The sequence below is a fragment of the Aotus nancymaae genome, unplaced genomic scaffold (assembly GCF_030222135.1).
Source record: "Aotus nancymaae isolate 86718 unplaced genomic scaffold, 86718_ANA_hifiasm-v0.15.2.pri h1tg000022l_1, whole genome shotgun sequence".
In the NCBI taxonomy this organism is placed as follows: domain Eukaryota; kingdom Metazoa; phylum Chordata; class Mammalia; order Primates; family Aotidae; genus Aotus; species Aotus nancymaae.
In genome coordinates, this window is record NW_026988435.1 from 32,517,859 (window position 1) to 32,539,162 (window position 21,304).

General features: G+C 40.0%; 1 protein-coding gene across 8 annotated transcripts in view; it reads left to right on the forward strand.

The window, feature by feature from the left end:
• MAP3K7CL (MAP3K7 C-terminal like) overlaps positions 1-21,304 on the forward strand; it is a 76,620-nt gene that overhangs the window by 39,778 nt on the left and 15,538 nt on the right. For 5 of the 8 annotated variants that reach the window (XM_064380086.1, XM_064380087.1, XM_012446711.2 and 2 more), the window contains one exon: positions 16,033-16,094. In XM_064380086.1, coding sequence (XP_064236156.1) covers positions 16,033-16,094 — 62 coding nt within the window. Of the gene's footprint in view, positions 1-12,648; positions 12,780-16,032; positions 16,095-17,306; positions 17,322-19,722; positions 20,143-21,304 lie in introns of those variants that run through there. The other 3 variants (XM_021669469.2, XM_012446752.2, XM_012446743.2) reach the window with 3 other exon arrangements.

Here is a 21,304-nt window from a genome sequence, read left to right on the forward strand (position 1 = left end):
CTAATGCCACATCGCTGTGGAAAATCTAAAGTTGCATGTTTGCATGACCTGATGATGAGAAATGTGATATTTCATCATGCGTTGTTAGATGGTGGCTTCCAGAAATGCGTCTAATGATGCTTTCCTCCACCTTGAATCCTTGGGCCATTTTAACTCATTTTTTTCTCCTCCCTCTCCATTCTACCTTTCTTTTAGAATAAAATTCATTGAGCTATAACAATGCCTAACAATAGCAAAGTGTGTTATTGTTAAAACTGCATGAGGAAACATTTATCAGGAGCTGACAGTTGGTTAGGTAATACAAAAATATCACTGTTCCAGTTCCAGCAATATTTGCTGAAGCCTAAGTTTGAAATGCTGGCTTCTCACTGGTGCTCCCACCCTTCTGGCTTAATCAACAGACTTCAGCAGGAACGATGAATGGGACAGGTGAGGAGGAGCCTCTTGAAATAGTAAGGTCTAAGGTGAAGCTGCCATACTTAGAGCCCTTCGTCATGGCTCCCCTCAATGACCTCTTAACACACATATTGAATTGCACCACTTTTGAACAAGGGACCTTGTGTGGCCAGAGGTCACAGTGCAGAGGAAAGGAAGGCTTGGCTCTCTTTCACTGGCATCTGCCATTTCTCTTAGTTTAATATCATCTGTTAAAATCACATGCTTAAACAACATTACCATTTAAACCTTGGGTCTTTTGAGGACTCTCTGTCTGTCCCTACAATGCCCATGTAGGGATACTGCTTTAAAAAGTAATGATTGGCTGGGCGCGGTGGCTCATGCCTGTAATTCTAGCACTTTGGGAGGCAAAGACGGGAGGATCCCTTGAGCCCAGGAGTTTTGAGACCAACCCAGGCAACATAGGGAGACATCATCTCTATTTTTTAAAAAAGTAAAAATTGAAAAGGGACAGGATAATTCCAAAATAATGCAAAGTAAGGAACTCTGTGAAATCTGATGTCATACAACCATTGCAGGCTTGGGGTTACTATGCCAGGCAACACATTTATCCTGGAGTTTCCTAGACTGTGTAGCCTCCAATGGAGGATGTATTCCATAGTAGGAAGAGGTGAAGGCTCGACTCTTCATAATCTATTTTTCCAAACCTCTTCCCATGACTTGCTGTTGCACTATGTCCTCACTCAGGGTCACTCTGCAAGATAGTGGTGAGAAGAAATCCTCCCAACAGGCAAATCAATCCACCCCACATAGAAATGGCAACTGCCATTAACTGTACTTCTCTATCATATTAAGTATTGACCTGTATTATCTCTGATCCTTAAAACAACCATGCAACATAGGCATTAGTATTCCTTATGCACAGGGACAGAGATTGCCACCCAGCGACCACACCATTTGTAAGTAACAGAGTTATGTTCTGAAATCAGGGTCCTGGGCTTGATATCAGGACTTTCTCCATTTTACAATGCTGTTTCTCTAAAAGGAAAAATGAAGGCCCCTTCCATTTTTATGCATTTCGTAAATGCAAGATTTCAAGAGATAATGCTTTTCATGGCATCTGGAGTGGCTAGCTCTCAAGACACACATGTGCAAACCCAAAATCCAGAGGGAAAGAAAATGTATAATTTCCTTTTTTTTTTTGCTCATGCTGCATGTGAGCAGAACAAGCTCTGTTACAATCAACAGCCTTACAAAGGAAATTTCAGTACAGAAAGCTTATTTATCTCAAGCAATATTATCACATTATACTTTTGGTCCAAATAAATGTACTGTTCCCCTGTCAACAGTTTAACAGAATTTAATTTACGTACAGAAAAGAGCCATGGAGAGGTGAATCTCCATCTTTGGTTTGCATGAATAGCCTCTTCCCTGAAGTACAAGATTTACAACTTCCAATTAATTTCTCACCATTCTTTGAACTTTCTTGGTCCCTGACTAGGAGTTCACAGATGTTTTTCATCTATCAATTTAGATTGGTTTGTTCCAGTCTCTTTCTCTTCTCTTTTGAATGACTCTAGAATGCCCACTTTCAAAATTCATGGTTTTTAATAGGTAGCCTTAAAAAGGGATTATAATTTATTTTAAATAATTCCTACCCTCTAGACCTACCAAAAGATAATTATGAAAAAAAATCTCCCAAAAGTAATTATTTTAATCTTATGGTCAATGTGTCCCCATATCTCTAGAAAGGGCACCTACCTGGAGAACATAAGGCAGGAGCTGAGGTTCAGTGTTTGTCAACCTTTCCTGATTAAAATAATCACCTGAGAGCACTCATCAAAAACGTGTGTTGTAAGGGCCCACTCCTATATATTCTGATTCAGGAGACCCATTACTGTTGTAAGAAGAAAAAGAAACGTCCCTCCTGTGTTTTATGCATATCACAAATGCAAGATTTCAAAGAATAGCCAGGGCCCAGGACTCTGTATTTTTGCACATACATGTGGCTGTGAGTGAACAAAAAGCTGCTTTGCAGATATTTGGGACACGCCCTTTGAATTCTTGAGTAAAGAACATGTGGAGTGTCACACAGGAAAACACTTGCCATCAAACAAGCTGTGCATGCCTTTTGAATTCCAGTGCATGTGGCCTGCAGACCACACATTTAGGGGGAAACAAGAGAAAACACCCTAGACTTACATAGTAAAGGAAGGCACTAAGCTTGTCTTTTTGGGAGTAATTTTATGTTGTTGAATTTATTGTTGATGAATAAGCAGAGTCCATGAGAAAAGGAGGCATCTTTGCTTGTGAACATTGACATGTTCATTTCTTTCTTTCTTTCTTTTTCTTTTTTGAAACAGAGTCTCTCTCTGTCACCCAGGCTGGAGTGCAGTTGTGCTATATTGGCTCACTGCAACCTCCACCTCCTGAGGCGATTCTCCTGCCTCAACCTCCTGAGTTGCTAGGATTACAGTCATATGCCACCATGCCTGGCTAATTTTTTTATTTTTAGTAGAGATGGGGTTTTACCATGTTGACCAGGCTGGTCTCGAAGTACTAACCTCAGGTGATCTGCCTGCCTCGGCCTCTCAAAGTGCTGGGATTACAGGCCACCGTGCCTGGCCTTCCATGTTCATTTGTAATAAGCCTAATCTAGTGCTCATTTCATCCAGTCATTTCAGGACTATATATTCCTGAGATAATTTAGTGTAGAGGTTAAGGACATAGGCTTTAGAGCCAGAGAGGCATGATTTCTAGACCTACCTCCAACACTATTTGTATGATCATTCCACCTTGCTGAAATTCCGTTTCCTATCAGATGCATATAGTAGTAATTCACAGGGTTGTGATAAGAAGGCAATGACACCTTATAGGTAAAGTATTTAGCAGAGTGCTTGATACAAAGTAAGCATTCAACTTATCCCTGAAATGATGATAATTGATTGTGGAGTATCAAGGGAAATGAAAACCACTAAGCAGTTGTGTGTCTCACCTACATCTCACATTCTACTTGATGTCAAGGTAGATTTTATAGCATAACTGACCTGCAGTTATTTAGGGATAGTTATGCAGTTAGTAGACTGTTCATATCTATTTCTCTTCTCATCAATTAGCTGAATTTATTTGGTTTCAGTGTTTCCAGCACTCTGCCAAAGGTGGGTGGGATGTGCGGAAGAGAACAGCATGACCTCCTATGGGCTTTATAAAGCAAAGATGTTTGGAGAAAAGTCTATGTCACCCAGAGCCATTAGTAATAGCTTCTTGGAAGAGGTGATAGTCAAAAGTGAGCTTGAATGCAGGTAGAGTATAGAGGGGCAGTACATGAAAGGTGTCATTCCTGGGTACGAGACACAAAAAAGGGGGTTACATACCTTGTAACCAGTTTTCTTTCTTTTCACTCTAAACAGAAAGCAGGAGCAAAACTTAAGAGTCAGGAAGAACATGGTCTCTTCAGAAAAGACTAAAACTAGTCGATTGCAGCAAAGGTCTGAACTGAGGAAGAGTAACATGTGGTCTACCGAGCCCTACTTGAGCCAGCCATTGTTTTGGACGCTTACATAGGGCACCTGTTTAGACAGCAATAGACCAGGGTTGCCAAGTCAGTTTTCAAAGTTCAGCAAAAGGGTTCAGACTTGATCAAAAGCAATAAAGAGTCAAAAGTCCTTAGCAAAGGGAATAATATGATGAAAATGGTCGAAATGTGGTAGAACAGTCTGGAATGTGGAGAGATGAGAGAATAGAAGAGGCTTTTTATAATGTTACAAAGTGATGAGAGCCTGTATTAGATAATGGGATGACTGAATTCAGAGTCTATTTTGAAAGAAGGGTTGAAAGGACTTGGTGACAGACTGGCCCTGGGAGATGAGGAGTTGGTCATTGTTCAGTGATAGCAGAATGAGCCATAAGACCTTGAATAGAACAGGGACCTCGAGGGGTCCTTAAATAAAGGAAGCGAGGTTTTGGAGAACACAAATATATATATATGTGTGTGTGTGTGTGTGTGTGTGTGTGTGTACACACACACATACATATATTTATTCCTCTAAAATGCAATCACTATTTCTAGCCTATCATCAGAGTGCTTTGTAAGATAATACTTAGCTAATGGTAATTCCTAGAGGCAGTAATGCCTATCTTTAATAAGCTAATGATATAATCAGTATTATTTCTAAACTGGGAATTTCAAAGAGTTCAAACTTCCTAAATTGGAAACTTCATCGAATGAGTTTTCTTAATAGAAAAAGTACAGAAGAAAAATATGAACCCCACCTCTTGGGTTATTCAAGAATCATGGGCCCTTCTCTGGTTAGAGGGAATTTAAAGTTGGACAGACATTAGGATTTCATATTAATTATTTGAGACTTTTCTTCATCTTCAGCTAAGCTAAAATCTGGCACACTCCTTGTAAATTTAGACCTTGGCTTTGGAATTCTGTCTTTTGCATTTTTTAGCACAGTTTTTTGTTTTATTTAGAAAGAGTCAAGAATACTGGTATCAGCTCAAGCTGGTAGCTTTTAACATTTTAAAAATTCTTTCAGGCCAGGCATGGTGGCTCATACCTATAACCCCAGCACTTTGGGAAGCTGAGCCAGGAGGATCACTTGAGGCCAGGCAAGACCAGCCTGGGCAACATAATGAGACCTATTGCTATAAAAAATAAAACAATTACCGAGGTGGGTGGATCACGGGGTCAAGAGATCGAGACTATCCTGGTCAACATGGTGAAACCCCGTCTCTACTAAAAATACAAAAAAAATTAGCTGGGCATGGTGGTGCGTGCCTGTAATCCCAGCTACTCAGGAGGCTGAGGCAGGAGAATTGCCTGAACCCAGGAGGCGGAGGTTGTGGTCAACCGAGATCCGCCATTGCACTCCAGCCTGGCTAACAATAGCGAAACTCCTTCTCAAAAAAAAATAAAATAAAATAAAACAATTAGCTGGGCGTGGTGGTGCATGTTTGCAGTCCCAGCTGCTGGGGAACTTGAATGAGTCTGAGGTATTGAAGCTGCAATGAACCATGATCACACCATTGCACTCCAGCCTGGGTAACAGAACAAGACCCTATCTTAAAAAAATTCTTTCAAGCTATTAGAAATTTTTCATATCCGGACATTAATTAATTGTATGACACAAGTTTTTTTGTTAATTCAGAACCTATACCATTGGTGACTCTTTTAAATTATACTATTTTCTCCTCAAATATCAGGATGTTTTATATTGTAGGGAGAATTACATGGAATAGTTGCAATAGCTACCTTCTAATCTAATGCAACAAGTTGGGTATTATGTGAAGTCTTTTTGTGTTCATTTGTAAAACTGGCTCTCAGCAAAATTGTGCTGCAGGTAAAGTGACTTTTTATTTATTTATTTTTTAAAAGTTAGTTAAGTGAAGCACTGGAGTAGAGAAGGAACAAAGGACTCTGTAACTGGTTGTGATCAGTTAGTTGTAAACACCATTCCACTTGGACCAGCCATGAAGTGTGTTTGTCACTGTCCTCTTCCTTCAACTTTTTCTGCCTTCAGTATTATTCCCCCCATCCTCCTGAGGATCTGAAGGGTTTCTAGTAATCTATTCTTTCCACACTTTTAATCCTTGTTCTCTGGAATGACTCTGTAAAGCCTCATTCACACTAAGCTGAATATTGAGTTTACCTTTTTTACCTCTCTTCTTTTTTTTTTTTTTTTTGAGATGGAGTCTCACTCTGTCACCCAGGCTGGAGTGCAGAGTGCAGTGGTGCGATCTCGGCTCACTGCAATCTCCACCTCCTGGGTTCAAGCGATTCTCCTGCCTCAGCCTCCCAAGTAGCTGGAATTATAGGCATGCGCCACCACGCCCGGCTACTTTTTGTATTTTTAGTAGAGACGGGGTTTCCCCATGTTGACCAGTCTGATCTCAAACTCCTGACCTCAGATGAGCTGCCCGCGTCGGCCTCCCAAAGTGCTGGGATTACAGGCTTGAGCCACTGCGCCCAGTCCCCGTCTCTGGCTTTTTCTTTTTTGAGGGGAGGGCATATTCACAGGGAACTCTGTAGGAAGCCAAGGGATAAAGTTCCCACTGGGGTTTTAGACACCAGGAACAACACATTTGGGAGAAACCAAGGCTCAGACAGTCATTATGAACTCTCTTGAATCACCTTCTGTCCCATCATGAGCTTACATTTAAAGCTTCCTCGGCATGCAGTGGCAACATTCAGTCAAAAGTGCCTTAAGGGCAGAGTGGAAGGTGAGTATCTCCTATATTTACATTTCTGATGGAGCACCGAGTTGAGAACTATAGTAGAAACTGAATTATCAAATACTTATAAAATCAGCAAGGCACTATCTGTAACCACTTGGGGTTTATTATCCTGGTGTCAAATGAAGAGTCTGAGATACCATAGGATTTATTGGTTGGAATGTATTAAAGTTGTGAAGAAAGGCTAGAAAGGAGGTGTTTATTGAGTACTTAGGAGTAGTGCTTTGTTTTTTGTTTTGTTTTGATTTTTTTAGATGGAGTCTTGTTCTGTTGCCCAGGCTGGAGTGCAGTGGTGTGACCTTGACTCACTGCAACCTCCTCCTCCTGGGATTAAGCAATTCTCTGCCTCAGCCTCCCAAGCAGCTGAGATTACAGGCCCATGCCACCACAGCTGGCTAATTATTGTATTTTTAGTAGAGATGGGGTTTCACCATGTTGGTCAGGCTGGTCTTGAACTCCTGACCTTGTGATCCACCCGCCTCCCAAAGTGCTGAGATTACAGGCGTGAGCCACCTCGCTTGGCCTACTAGTGCTTTTACTCCCATCTTCTCATCAATTTAATATTGGTTGCCACCCCACAGAAAGGTGTTATTCCACTCATTTTCACAGAAGTGGAAATAAATGTTTGCTAAGTGAGGTGAAGTGACTTGCTTCCAATCATGCAATTAATAAACAGAAGGAGGATTTCAAAGCCAGGTCCTTAGGACTGTTGTCACTTCATTACCCATTTGGAGGCAAAGTCCATGTTATAAGTGAAAGCTCAAAGCTTCCTGAAGACAAATATCTTCCCAAGGGCCATGGGGTTGATGGAGGAAGGTTACTTTTGGCATGTTGTGGTAGGAAAGAAGAAAAAAAGGGTAAATTTTATTTGGTGGTGTGCCAAAGGATAAATATACATCCAATAGGGTCTTTTTTTTTTTTAATTTCTTTATTTAGACAAGGTCTCACTCTGCCGTCCAGGCTGAAGTGCAGTAGTGCAATCTTGGCTCACTGCAGCCTCAACCTCCTGGGCTCAAACAGTCCTCCCACCTCAGCCTCCTGAGTAGCTAGGACTAAAGGCATGTACCACTATGCCCAGCTTCTTGTTTATTTTATTTTATTTATTTTTTTTTGAGACAGAGTCTCACTCTGTCAGCAGGTTGGAGTGCTATGGCACGATCTTGGCTCACCACAGCATACTCCACCTCCTGGGTTCAAGTGATTCTCCTGCCTCAGCCTCCCGAGTAGCTAGGACTACAGGTGTGAACCACCACACCCAGCTAATTTTTGTATTTTTAGTAGAGATGGGGTTTTACCATGTTGGCCAGGTTGGTCTCGATATCTTGATCTCATGATCTACCCACTTTGGCCTCCCAAAGCGCTCAGATTACAGACGTGAGCCACTGTGCCCAGCCTTGTTTATTTTTTGTTGAGACAGCATCTCACTACGTTGCTCAGGCTGGGCTCGGACTCCTGGGTTCAAGCAGTCTACTCACATCAGCCTCCCAAAGTGCTGAGATTATAGGCATAAGCCACTGTACCTCGCCCCAGTAAGCTCTTCTTCAGGCAGGTGTTTTTTGGACAGTGAGTATGTTACAACCTAAGTCAGTCAAAATATTCTAACAACAGGATAAATTGATGACATTCACAAAATGATAGCTACAATAATAGTGAATAGGTTAGTGTTTTCAAGAAACATAAAATTTGTCCTTGACCAGGCACAGTGGCTCGTGCCTTTAATCCCAGTACTTTGGGAGGCCGAGGCGAACAGATCATGAGGTCAGGAGATCAAGACCATCCTGGCTAATTCGGTGTAGCCTTATCTCTACTAAAAATACAAAAAATTTAGCCGAGTGTGGTGGCAGGCACCTGTAGTCCCAGCTACTCGGGAGGCTGAGGCAGGAGAATTGCTTGAACCTGGGAGGCAGAGTTTGCAGTGAGCCAAAATCATACTACTGCACTCCAGCCTGGGCGACAGAGCAAGACTCTTAAAAAAAAAAAAAAAAAAAAAATTGTCCTTAACTAAATCAAGTTTCTTTTTGCAGAGCAAAACCAATCTATTGAGACATGATCTTGTTAGCCTGATAATTTTAGATACTGATTAAGATAACATCATGTTTATTAATTTATAAAGAATTGAAAATGTGGTATCATAGATTCATGGAATCTATGGAAATTAGATCTATGGATAAAATCTATGGATAGATTCATGGAATCTATCTTTCATGGAAAAAGATACACCTTTTTCCATATCTGTATTAATATTCACATCCATCTCTATAACTATACTTGTTATGGGCCCTAAAAATTCAGTGTATATTAAAGAATTCACATCTCTAATGTTTAATAAGTAGGAATCAAAGTTTTAAAAAGCGTTTGCTGTGTCTTAAAACTATGTGATACTCTAACAAGGACTTAGGTATCTAGAAATTAAATTTTTTTGATATATTAGGAATGTGCATTGGCAAACTTTTATCACATATTTTATTCCTAAAAATAAAATGTTAATTTCAATTTAGATTTAAAACAGAAGTACTTAAAACCTTTCATGCATAAGTTAATTTTGTTTTTTCACAATATTTCATATGAAAAGTGTTTGGAAGTAAATTCTTTTTGAGACAAGGTCCCACTGTCACTCAGGCTTGATTGTAGTAGCGTGATCTCTGCTCACTACATCCTTGACCTCCCATTCTCAAGCAATCCTTCTGCCTCATCCTTGCAAGTAGCTGGGACTTCAGGTGTGCACCACCACGCCTGGCTAATTTTTTTGTAGAGATGGGGTTTTGCCATGTTATCCAGGCTGACCTCAAACTGAATTAAAGCAATCCTCTCACCTCATCCTCCTAAAGTGCTGGAATTACAGGTGTGAGCCACTGCGCCTAGACAGAAGATTCTTAAATTCAGATTTAAATGAAGAGACTAAATCCACAAGACCTGAGTTTATGGCTGCATCAGAGAAATCTCCCTTAAGTAGCAGAGGGAGAACTCAGTAATTAGTCAGTGGACTTAACCCTGTGTGTTGCCTTTGTATTCTTCAGATGATGAAGAATAATTCTCCACCTCCTGCCACTACTGATATATATACACACACAGTTACCTTGTCTCCACATTGCCCATTTGGTCGGGTTTATGGTGAAAAGGAATGAAAAGTAAACTTAATTATATTAAACATTCATTATTATTACTGGTTATTTCCTAGGTGCTGGGGTTTAGGCTAGTAATTTATATATACATTCCTTTATCAATAGGAAGTGTCTGAGGCAGCTAATACCCTTCTCATTTTGCAGAGGAGAAAACTGAGTCTCAAGAAGATTATGCCACCAATTAAAAAGTGGCCAACCTGAGATTCAAATGCAAGTCTGTGTCCTACTGAACGTTGTACTGATCTGCCATGTTCTGAGTGGTTAGGAGCCTTCATAGGCTAACAGTTGCCAGGAAAGTTTTTGTATAAGCCCCAGCACTGAAGCCACTGCCCAGATTCACTTGCCTTGTAAGTGTTAGTCTGTCCCTGCTGACCTGCAGGACAATTTACAGGACACCAGCACTCAGAGGTCATACTACAGATAAAATCAATTACACAATTTGCAGGGTATGGTGCAAAATGAAAATGCAGGGTTCCTTATTCAAAAATTATTTAAAAATTCAAGGGCTGGGCATGGTGGCTCATGCCTGTAATCTCAGCACTTTGGGAGGCTGAGTGGGGCGGATCACCTAAGGTCAGGAGTTCAAGAGCAGCCTGACAAACATAGAGAAACCCTGTTTCTACTGAAAATACAAAATTAGCTGGGCGTGGTGGTGCACACCTGTAATCACAGCTACTCGAGAGGCTGAGGCAGAAGAATCACTTGAACCCGGGAGGCAGAAATTGCAGTGAGCTGAGATTGCACCATTGCACTCCAGCCTGGGCAACAAGAGCGAAACTCTGTTTCAAAAAAAGAAAAATGAAAAGAAATTCAAGACACTATAGCAGAGCATTAAATTAAGCGTGGGGCCCATCTGGAAGAAGCACTCTGTGTGATGACATAGGTTGAATGCCCAAGAAGCCAGCTGTAACTGCAGGAAATGTAAACAAATGTAGTGGATCCTGGGCAAGGCTGCCTCTTGTGTTCTGCTTGGGGAGTGGAGTGGGCTTGGGAATGTCCTCTGGGTATGGCTTTTCCCTCTCCTGAGGACTTCTAAACACTTTTTAACTAGGATTTAGGGCTTCTAAACCTACACCCCAGTTAATGTCTATGATGATGAGAACAGTGAGAGGGGGAGATGATTGATTCCAAAACCCAGTGAAGATGTTGCTTAGAACAGTGGTTCTGGCTTTGATGAACAGTGGTGCTGGCTTAGAACACTGTTCTGGCTTTGATGAAGTTTTCACCCCTCTGATATAAAGAAAGAAAGAGGGTACGACAGTGAGGTGTTTTTGTTTTTGTCTGTAAAGTTAAATTTATCTAATATAATGGCTACTCCTTTACCCTATGATTGCCTTATGATTTTGGTGTTGAAATGTTCTCTTTATCATAAAGGGATACTTATGCTATTCGGTGGCTGTTTTTGAATCATCTTCACTAGCTAAATAAAAACCTGGGTGCTCTTAAGACATAATTCCCAATATTTTAGGGAATTCTTTTTTTGAGACAGAATCTAGCTCTGTCACCTAGGCTGGAGTGCAGGGGCTTGATCTTGGCTCACTGCAACCTCCAGTTCTCACTGCAGCCTCCTAGGTTCAAGCGATTCTCCTGTCTCAGCCTCCTGAGTAGTTGGGACTATAGGCGTGCACCACCATGCCCAGCTAATTTTTGTATTTTTAGTAAAGATGCAGTTTCACCATGTTGGCCAGGCTGGTCTCAAACTCCTGACTTCAAATGATTCTCTTGCCTTGGTCTCCCAAAGTGTTAGGATTACAAATATGAGCCACTGCACCCGGTCAGAATATTTTAGGAAAAATTTTACTGGTTCATGCAATATGAGTCTGAGAACCTATTTACTAGTAAGTGAAGAAGAGCAGAGTGGTATGGTGGAAAGAGCCCAGGGCTGGGGGACACACTTTAGTCTTACATGGCCACGGTGGCTTCTTTCCCTTTTTGGGGTCCTCATCTTTAGCTCTACTCTGAGGGAGTTGGACCAGATGGTTGCCTAGTCCTTTCCAGCTTCAATATTCTCAGCTAACTGATTGCTGGCTCTCATTGCTAAATAACAGGGAGGGTTTGGATTACAGACCCAATGTCTCCTATTTATTCAAGTTATGGAGAAACACAGAGAAGACAATTGAAGAGAATCTACAAACAAAATAATCATGAAACCAACCCAAAGCTCCTCAATAGATGTTGAAAAGAGCCCATCATCAAATGTACTGTGGTACATCACAATGGCTGGGATACCAATAAGAAGGTTCTATCTTAAGGACATTGGCTTAGTCACGTTGTATTTGCCAAACAGGCAGTGAACATCTGTTTATATAAAAAATTTTCCTCTTCTTTCCTTTATATTTCATCATTTAAAAATTTTCTTAGGATACATTTTGCTTGGTCTGGTAAGTCTACAGTGCCATTTTGAAGAGGAAGCCTTCAAATTACTTCCTTAATGCATTGAAAAATATGATAAAGTGATTTGCCAATTTGCATGAGTCTCAGTCCCAGCCTTGTACATACTAGCATCCAATAAATATTTGGTAAATAGATTTTTAATAAAAATATACTTGCACTGTGATTTTGTCCCATTATAAACATATCTAGCAACTTTTCTTTTTTTTCCGGAAAAAGCTAAGTTTGCTAGAGGGTCTCTTGTACAGCTACTGTACAGTCTACTTTGAGCTTCTGGAATTGTCAAAACAAACTTAACTGCTGTCAGGAACTCTGATCCAGTATCACTGTCAAAATGTTTTACAACGATTCAGCCAAATGTTTTTGGAACAGCTGTGCTACTAGTCTGCCTGAGTCATTTTCCTTCTTTCCTTTTGGCCCAATCCAGTGATTCATCATCCTGCTTTTAGAATATTTGCCTATTTTTAAAACCAGTCAAAGAAGGCAGCCACTGCTTAAAAGTAAACACACCACACATCAACTTGGGGCAGCTTTGTAAGCAGCTTCGCAAGCCCTGAAATTTCTGGCTGGTAGGGATGCCAGCTAAACCAGATGGCATCAAGCAGTGAAATACAGGCCTGGCTTTCAGACTTGGTAGGCTTCATACATCTGTCTTTGGTTTTCTTGTTTCCGCTGCTATTTCCTGCTTGGGTTAATCCAACTTGATCCATTCTTCAACAAAAATCTGACATATTATTTTGTTTGACTCTCTAAAACATCCATTGTATGTTGATTTCTATGTTAATCAATTAGACTTTTATTTCAACTCAAAGAGTCCAATCTGAAGCTACTTTATTTATCTGTAAAATTATCAGTATGGTCACATATGTGTGACTGGACATGGTGTGATTATAAATAAGGATGTAGATTTCCACAACGAGCCTCATTAAGTCTGTTGATACCAGGTGTTTGCTATTTACATTACTGTAGTAAAGTAAATGGATAACTTTTTTTTCTTCTTTTTAATTAAGCAGGAAGGAGTGTGACTTCATAGGGTGCAAGGCGGATTAAGTCTCAGGAAGCCTTGAGGTTCATTCCTGAGTGTCTTCTAGAATTCTAGAATGTCTTAGCCGCTCTTGTACTTTACAGAAGTGGTGTCTCCTTCCAACAAGTGCCTGCTTGTCTATGATTATTAGGGTTGGGATGCACTAGTATAATATGTTCCCATTTACTTTTGCCAAATTATTTCGTTCTTGGATCCAATGAGCTAAAATGATTGTGATATCTAGGTTATTAAACTTGTACTGCAGTGAACGTAAATGGACTTAGGACCAAAATCAGTTTCACAAAGCAAAGGTTTTATAATGAAGCCTACCTCTAAAGGGTCAGTGGTGACAAGGGCATTATTTCTGCCTTTTGTCCAATTCTTTGCAAATGTTGGGGTGGATTTAAGGCACAGTAATTGACAGAATTTGTTACTTCTAGTCTAAGTAGGAAGAGAGCAGTCAAAGGGCCTGAGTATTGAATCTCAGTTCCTCTGAGAGCTGTCCTCTAACCTGCAGTAAGAGGATTGGGAAATTTCTCAGTTTCTACTTTTTCTGTGAGCCAAAGTTAAGTGGTAGCAGTGAATCTGTGGACAGCCATTGTCTAGCATAGGTGCGGTACAAAACAGATTCAAATTTGATGATGCATTGTCATTATTTTAACCACTTTTAAATGGAAGTACTGTTACACTACACTTGATTAAAATATACCAGAGACTATTAAGTGATATGACCCCTGAGGGGTTTGGTTAAAGTGAATACCATGCTGGTTTAAATTATCTTTCTGGTGATTATCTTCAGTGCCTTCAATGCCTTAGATGCCAGAAACGCCTTGTGTGCTGCATTTTATTCCGGACTGTACATCAGTGCATTGGGAGAGGATACTTATTTCTACATGTCACTTCCTCTAGTTCAAAAAGAACATCAACCTGTTTTTATCAAGAAATTTGGTGATGACTATGAAAACATAGAAACTATATTTTTTTGCTTTAATATACTTTGTAATAGCTTTGATTTTTAAATTATGTTTTACCTTATATTTTACATACATACTGTATATATATGTACTATATATATGTATGTATACTGTATATATGTATGTGCACTGCATATGTATATATGTCAATGTATATGTACTATGTACTGTATAGGTATGAGTGCTATAGTATAAGTATACTATATATGTAGTATATGCACTGTATTTGTACTGTATATATATGTGCACTCTATATATGTACTGTATGTATATATGTACTGCATATGTGTATGTACTATACTGTATATATGTGCACGTGTACTGTATATGTATTTTATATATGAACTGTAACTGTATATGTACTGTATATATATCTGTACTGTATCTGTACTATATATGTATATGTGTATTGTATATGTGTATGTTGTATTGTGTACTGTATATGTATGTATATGTGTACTGTATATGTATCTCTACTATATCTATTATATATGCATGTTTATGGGTACTGTATATATATGTGTATGTATACTGTATATGTATCTGTACTGTATCTCTATTATATATGTATATATGTTGTATATTTATATGTACTATATGTATGTGTACTGTATATGTACTGTATGTATATATGTACTACATATGTGTATGTACTATACTGTATATATGTGCATGTGTACTGTATATGTATTATATATGAACTGTAAGTGTACTGTATATCTGTACTGTATCTGTACTATATATGCATATGTGTATTGTATATGTGTATGTTGTATTGTGTACTGTATATGTATGTATATGTGTACTGTATATGTGTCTCTACTATATCTATTATATATGCATGTTTATGGGTACTGCGTATATATTTATATACTGTATATGTATCTGTACTGTATCTCTATTATATATGTATGTATGTTGTATATTTATATGTACTATATATGTATGTGTACTGTATATGTACTGTATGTATATGGGTACTGTATATGTGCTGGGGTAGAGATTAGAAATGAGTGGCCAGTGGATCCTTAGAGTTGGAGAATACCTGGAGATAATGAAGGTTCTGCTTTCTAGCACCAAGGCTGGGTCAGCACTATGTTCTTGAAGAGATTTGGGGGTGACTTGGATATTTTGACCCATATTTTGGCCAGGTTTCCTCAAATGCTTCTTAGAACTGAATCTTTCGATCCAGCAACAGCTGCCTATTGCCAACCAGTCAATGTAAGCACATGTTAGGAGGTCTTTCTGGACTCTGGGCTCTGGTGCTCCCTGACAAAGCTGTGAATTCTGCTGCAGGGTAGGAGTGCTGCCTGGTGTATTGGAAAGAAACGCCCCATTTGGGTTGCTGCCTGTTTCTCTCTGTAACCCAGAATGAGTTTCTGGTTAACTGCCTGTTAGTGTGGTTTGTGGCAGGAGCAGACAGCCTTACCATCACAGCTTGCAGCACTTGGAGTCATTCAGAGCAGAATGAATGCCTCTACTTTTCACGAACATGTTCTTCTGTCCCATTGAGGTCCTTCTGGTCACCTCATTAGCACCTTGTTAAAGCATCTTCTTGCATATCATATTTTTTGGTTTTGGCCAATGTAGGAGTACTGAAAGACAAGCAGTCCTTCTTAATTGGAAAGCTACCAGCCTGGACATTTGAGGATTCTATTTGGTGGTAAAATTTTGTTCAGGCCAACTAAGCTCTCCATGCATCTGTGTACAGAAAACGAGCAAAATTGTCCTTTACATTCTGTCTGTCCCCAACTGAAGTGATGAAAATGACTGACACAGTTGATACTGATAGTCTAACTATGGGGGAGTCCAAGGACGGTTTGAGCAGGGCACCTCTCATACAAGGAAGAGCTCTATAGTGAAGAATCATTTTATTTTCATGTTTTAGATGACACATCCCCTGAAGATGCCATTCCTTTGGTCTTTCCAGAATTAGACCAGCAGCTACAGGTAAGGATTTTTCTAAAGTCTCTCTTCTTTCCTCCTCGGTTTCATAAAGTGTAGCAAGCTGGGTGGAGAGTGGCTTGACTGGGGGGACTGACTTGGACACAGAATGTGGGGCTTTGAAGTCATCAAGGATTCCATTTCTAGAGCTCCAAAGTCAGGCTGAAGCCTTCATGGAATATTTGGCTATGGCACGAGGACATCAAGTGCTTATAGTGTAAACTGGCTCCTATTTTTAAGGAGTTCTGGAGCCTGGGCAAAGGACGGATCCCTGCTCTACTTTGGTATGTCTGTCACCAGACCATTGCAATTTTGGCTGTGTTTGGAGTTAGTGATTTAGTGATAAACTCTGCAAAGAAAACTTAACCATGTTTGCCAAGACTTTGGAATAACCTTCCTTTCTGTATTCCCTGCCCTTTCCCCAGTTCTCTGACAACTTTTAATGGAATATAATTAAATTAAATCTTCTGAAAACTGTCTTGTTGGACCCATGAAAAAATATTTTATAAACATAGTTTCTGAATGATCTGTCTAAAGATATTTTAATGCACCAGAATTATTTGAAAGGAGCTCACTTATGACATTTTAATTTTCTTTAGATTATCCACGGTGATTCCAGGCAAAAATGGCTTTCAGAAGAGGTTCTGTGTAACACACCTGGATACTGACCTTGGGCCAGCCATTCACTTGAATACTTAACTTTATAGTCACATTTAGACAAGTCTAATTAGGGGTCTTGAATCCTTTACACAGACATTTTGCTTGGCCACCACTTTTTTTCTCTGATATATTGATTTTGAAAGTCTTTAGGAGGGGTTTGTAACCTCCAGTTCCCAACAGGCCTTGGTCATATACACAGCAGCTTTTCCCATTTGTGGGTGTGCCTTGTGTCCTAAGGTCATTTGAGTTTGGGATTCTTATTCCTGGACAGCCCTCAACAGAGGTGGAAGAAGAACCAAGAATGAGCCCTTCTACAAGCCAAGATAGTGTTCCCTTTTGTTTACTTCTGTTCTTACCTCAGTGCACAGTGCACTGTGTTAAAAACCTGGGAGCAACCACGTCAGCTTTGAAGAGCTGATGTTCTACTGCCAGGATTGTCTCTAAAAACCAACTGAGAGCGACTTAGGTGTGACCTGGCTGCTTGGAGGAGTCCTCATTCTCACCTTTGTAGCAGTCCAGAGCATTGTCTTAGCTTTCCAACAGAAAGCTGCTCAACAGAGCACTATCAATTATGTAGGTATTACTGAAAGTTGTATAGGGGGTTGGAGGGTTACCCTAATCACCATACAGCTGTCAAAAGAGCTCTGTCATCCCCTAAACATTCCTCTCTAGCTATCAGCCATCGTATCTCCTTTTTCTATCCTCCATGCAGGGTCCTCAACCCAACTCTCCTGGTTTCTGATATCTAACCAGTCTCTCCCTCCCCTACCCTCACCAATATCTCTTCTTTTCAGCATGAAAGCATGAAGTACAATTCAGCTCTCCCTCTGCCTGCCTTTCTCTGTCTCTCTCTTCCTTCCTTCCTTCCTGTCCTTCTTTTCCTTCCTTTCCTTTCTCTCTCTTTCCTTCCCTTCTTCCTTCCTTCCCTCCTTCCTTTCTTCCCTCCCTCCTTCCCTCCTTTCCTTCCTTCCCTCCTTCCTTCCTTCCTTTTCTTTCTTTTCTTTCGACAGAGTCTCCCTCTGTCACCCAGTCTGGAATACTATGGTGTGATCTTGGCTCACTGCAAACTCCACCTCCCAGGTTCAAGTGATTCTCTTGTCTCAGCCTCCCAAGTAGCTGGAATTACAGGTGTGTGCCGCCACACCTGGCTAATTTTTGTACTTTTAGTAGAGACAGGGTTTTGCCATGTTGGCCAGACTGGTTTCAAACTCCTGAACTCAAGTGATCCACCTGCCTTGGCCTCCCAAAATGCTAGGATTGCAGGTCTGAGCCACTGTGCCCAGCCTGCATTTCCTTCTGGTCTGCTCACACTGCAAATGATGGTTCTTGCTTAGGTTCTGTTCTCACAGAAAGGCTATGTGCTGCTGGTGGTGTAATTGGGATTACCATTGAAGGTAATGCCATTGGCCAAGTGCTGTGGCTCACAGCACTTTGTGCTATAATACCAGCACTTTGGGAGGCTGAGGCGGACAGGTAAGACCAGCCTTGTCAATATAGTGAAACCCTGTGTCTACTAAAAATGCAAAAATTAGCCAGGTGTCTTGGCACATGGCTGCAGCCCCAGCTACTCAGGAGGCTGAGGCAGGAGAATCACTTGAATCCAGAAGGCAGAGGTTGCAGTGAGCAGAGATCACACCACTGCACTCCAGCCTGGGCAACAGAGCAAAACTGCCTCAATAAATAAATAAATAAATGAAAGTAATGGCTAAAACTCACTTCTTTTACACCAACCCAATAGCTATTTTTTACCCTAGTCACATTTTTTTCCTCTTTATTCTATGGTCATATTAAAGCTATTATGGAAATCAGGTGAAAATAAGGAGTAAACATGTTTTGAAAATAAAACAGTAAAAGCATATTCAGATTCTTGTTCACTCCTCAAATTATGGATCATTAATTCTACTTTTTCATATTGGAACAAAATTTTTTCCTTTGGGAACTTTAATGGTCTTCTCTGGCTGGTGGATCATTCTCCACAAGACTCACAGTAGCTCTGGCAATTATCCAGATAATCTTTCTGTTAAAGCATTGCCAGGTCCATTTGAATTTTATAGCTTTAATTCCACTTGACATATATTAGAAATTAAGTCTATTTAATTATTTTACTCCAATGAAACTATTTCATCTTCACTGATCTTTAATGAATTAGGTGGTTGAGAGGGTGCTTTCTGGCTTGGGGTTTTGAATTTTTTTTCCCTCTTAAAGTATGGTATTGCTTTATCTCTTTGTGAATGGAGAGAATGTTACCAGCAATACAACTGAACACATTTCAGTAAGTGCTTGTTTGTTGAGTGAAGCATAGGAGTGAGTGTTGCAAACATTTACCAGTTGTCAAAGCATTTGGGTAGGGTTGCCTCTGTCTAGAGCTGTTGCCTGTTATCTTTATTCTGTACTCCAGTGCATGAGTGACTAAAGAGTACGACAGTGATGGTTGGGAGGAGAAATCTAACAGAAAATGACATCTAAAAGCAGATTTTTATTTCTATGCTTAGCATAAGTATATACATTTAAGCCTTCTGTAGCAGGAAGTCTCTGTATTGAAAGCAATGAAAATGCTTTATGTATAAAAGGAACAATCTATTACACGGAGCAGGCCATCTTTATAGTCAGTCCCGTGTGCTTTCATCACATAGTAATGGCTCTTGGAATTTTATCAACTATCATAATCCACTGTGGAAGAGTAAAAGTTTAGTTCAAAAGCATGTGAAGTGCCTTGTGGTTGCAACTATTTGCTTGAACTGAGTCTTGATTACCTTTATCAGAATCTTAAACATTTTATTGGTGAAAAATAAATGATGCCAGGTATTGCCAGCCCCATTCTCTGCAAAACCTCGGATTTAAATCTCACCGAAACACATTGAGTACCTATTAGGCAAGAGCTGTTTCCCTACATATGATCTCATTTGATCCTTGCAATAATTAATAAGCTATTATGTCTCCATTTTACAGATGAGAAACTTGAGGCCAAATTTTGGTCAAAATACATTTAGTATCCCTCTCTTTCCCTTATGCTTTTTAAAGAATATACGGGCTGCTTAAATTACTTTAATAAGTGGAAATTTTTTATTTGTTTCTGGTTTGCACGGTTGCCATAATGTAGTTATAGAATAACCTTGTAAAATCTGTTCTGACCTTCTGACATCCATTACACATGCTTTGGTAGTTTATAAAATGCTGCTATAAAATAGCTATTTGGTAGATACTCTATCACCAACTTGACCCCCAGGATTTTTCTGTTGTTTTGCCAAGAATGTGGACATGTTTGAGCATGTAATTCATGGTGCTTCTATTTTCACAGAAGCCAAAAAAAGCCTTGTGCAAGAATAGCAGTGGCAAACATTTCTGTTGATGTCTCTATTAATGCAAAATATTAAGCAAGAGACCTCAGGGGAAGGTAGGTATTAAAATGAACATCTCTTTATAATGTCCATTTGTGGGGCTTGAGCCTCCATCCAGGGGTAGGTGGAAGGTCAATTCTATTTGTGCATATTCCTTTCTTGGGACTAGGTTTCTAAATTTCCCATGTCCATCAGGGACACTATTTGAGCAGAGCTAGTACAGATGATATAGTTAGAAGAAAGGAGGTCCAATTCTATGTCCATTTCTAAGAATGAATGAAAAATCACTACTCTCTTTCTTTTTGATTTTTTTAGACAAAGTCTTGTGCTCTGTCACTCAGGCAGGAGTGCAGTGGCATGACCATGGCTTACTGCAGCCTTGAACTCCCTGCGTTAAGGTGATACTCTCACCCCAGCCGCTTGAGTAGCTGGGACCACAGGTGCATGCCACCACACCGGGCTAATTTTTGTATATTTTACAGCGATGGGGTTTTGCCATGTTGCCCAGATTGATCTCAAACTCCTGGCCTCAAAGGATCTGCCCTCCTCAGGCTACCAAAGTGCTGAGATTACAGGTGTGAGCCACCGTGCCCAGCCATTACTTTTCTTCAGCTCTCAGCTTCTTTCTGGTTGATCTGTCTCTCTCCGTTCTAAAAGATAGTGGAATCCTTTCATAGTCCCAGGGTTTGGGTTAAGACCAAGCCTGTCTTACTGCTTAAGCATGTTTTGACTTACACATGATCCAAAACTATGCTATAATGTGATCTTAACTGCACTGGGATGAGAAATATGTTTCATTGTCAGGTAGAGGGCATGGTAACTAGGATTGTAATAAACATCCTAATGAGAATGACAGTGACCAAAGCATGGACATTAGCATTGGGTTGGCTGGATTTGGATCTCAGCTAAATTTGTGATTTCTAGCATGTTATTTACTCTCTCAAAAGCTCACTTTTCTCAACTGCAAAGTGGAGACAATATCAATCTCACATTGTTGTTGTGGGAATTAAATATGGTAATGAGTAGATCTAGCACAGTCCTTGACGAAATAATTGCTCAATTAATGTAAATTTCCTTCTCTGGTGAAATTATTTATTGAATGAAATACTTAAAAGTAGGTAATTTATTTTTATTCATGTAAAATGAAATAAAAGCATCTCCTTGGATTTTTAAGTTAGGGATAGAAGTTCTGATGCCCTCTTCTTTTCATTAAGCCAA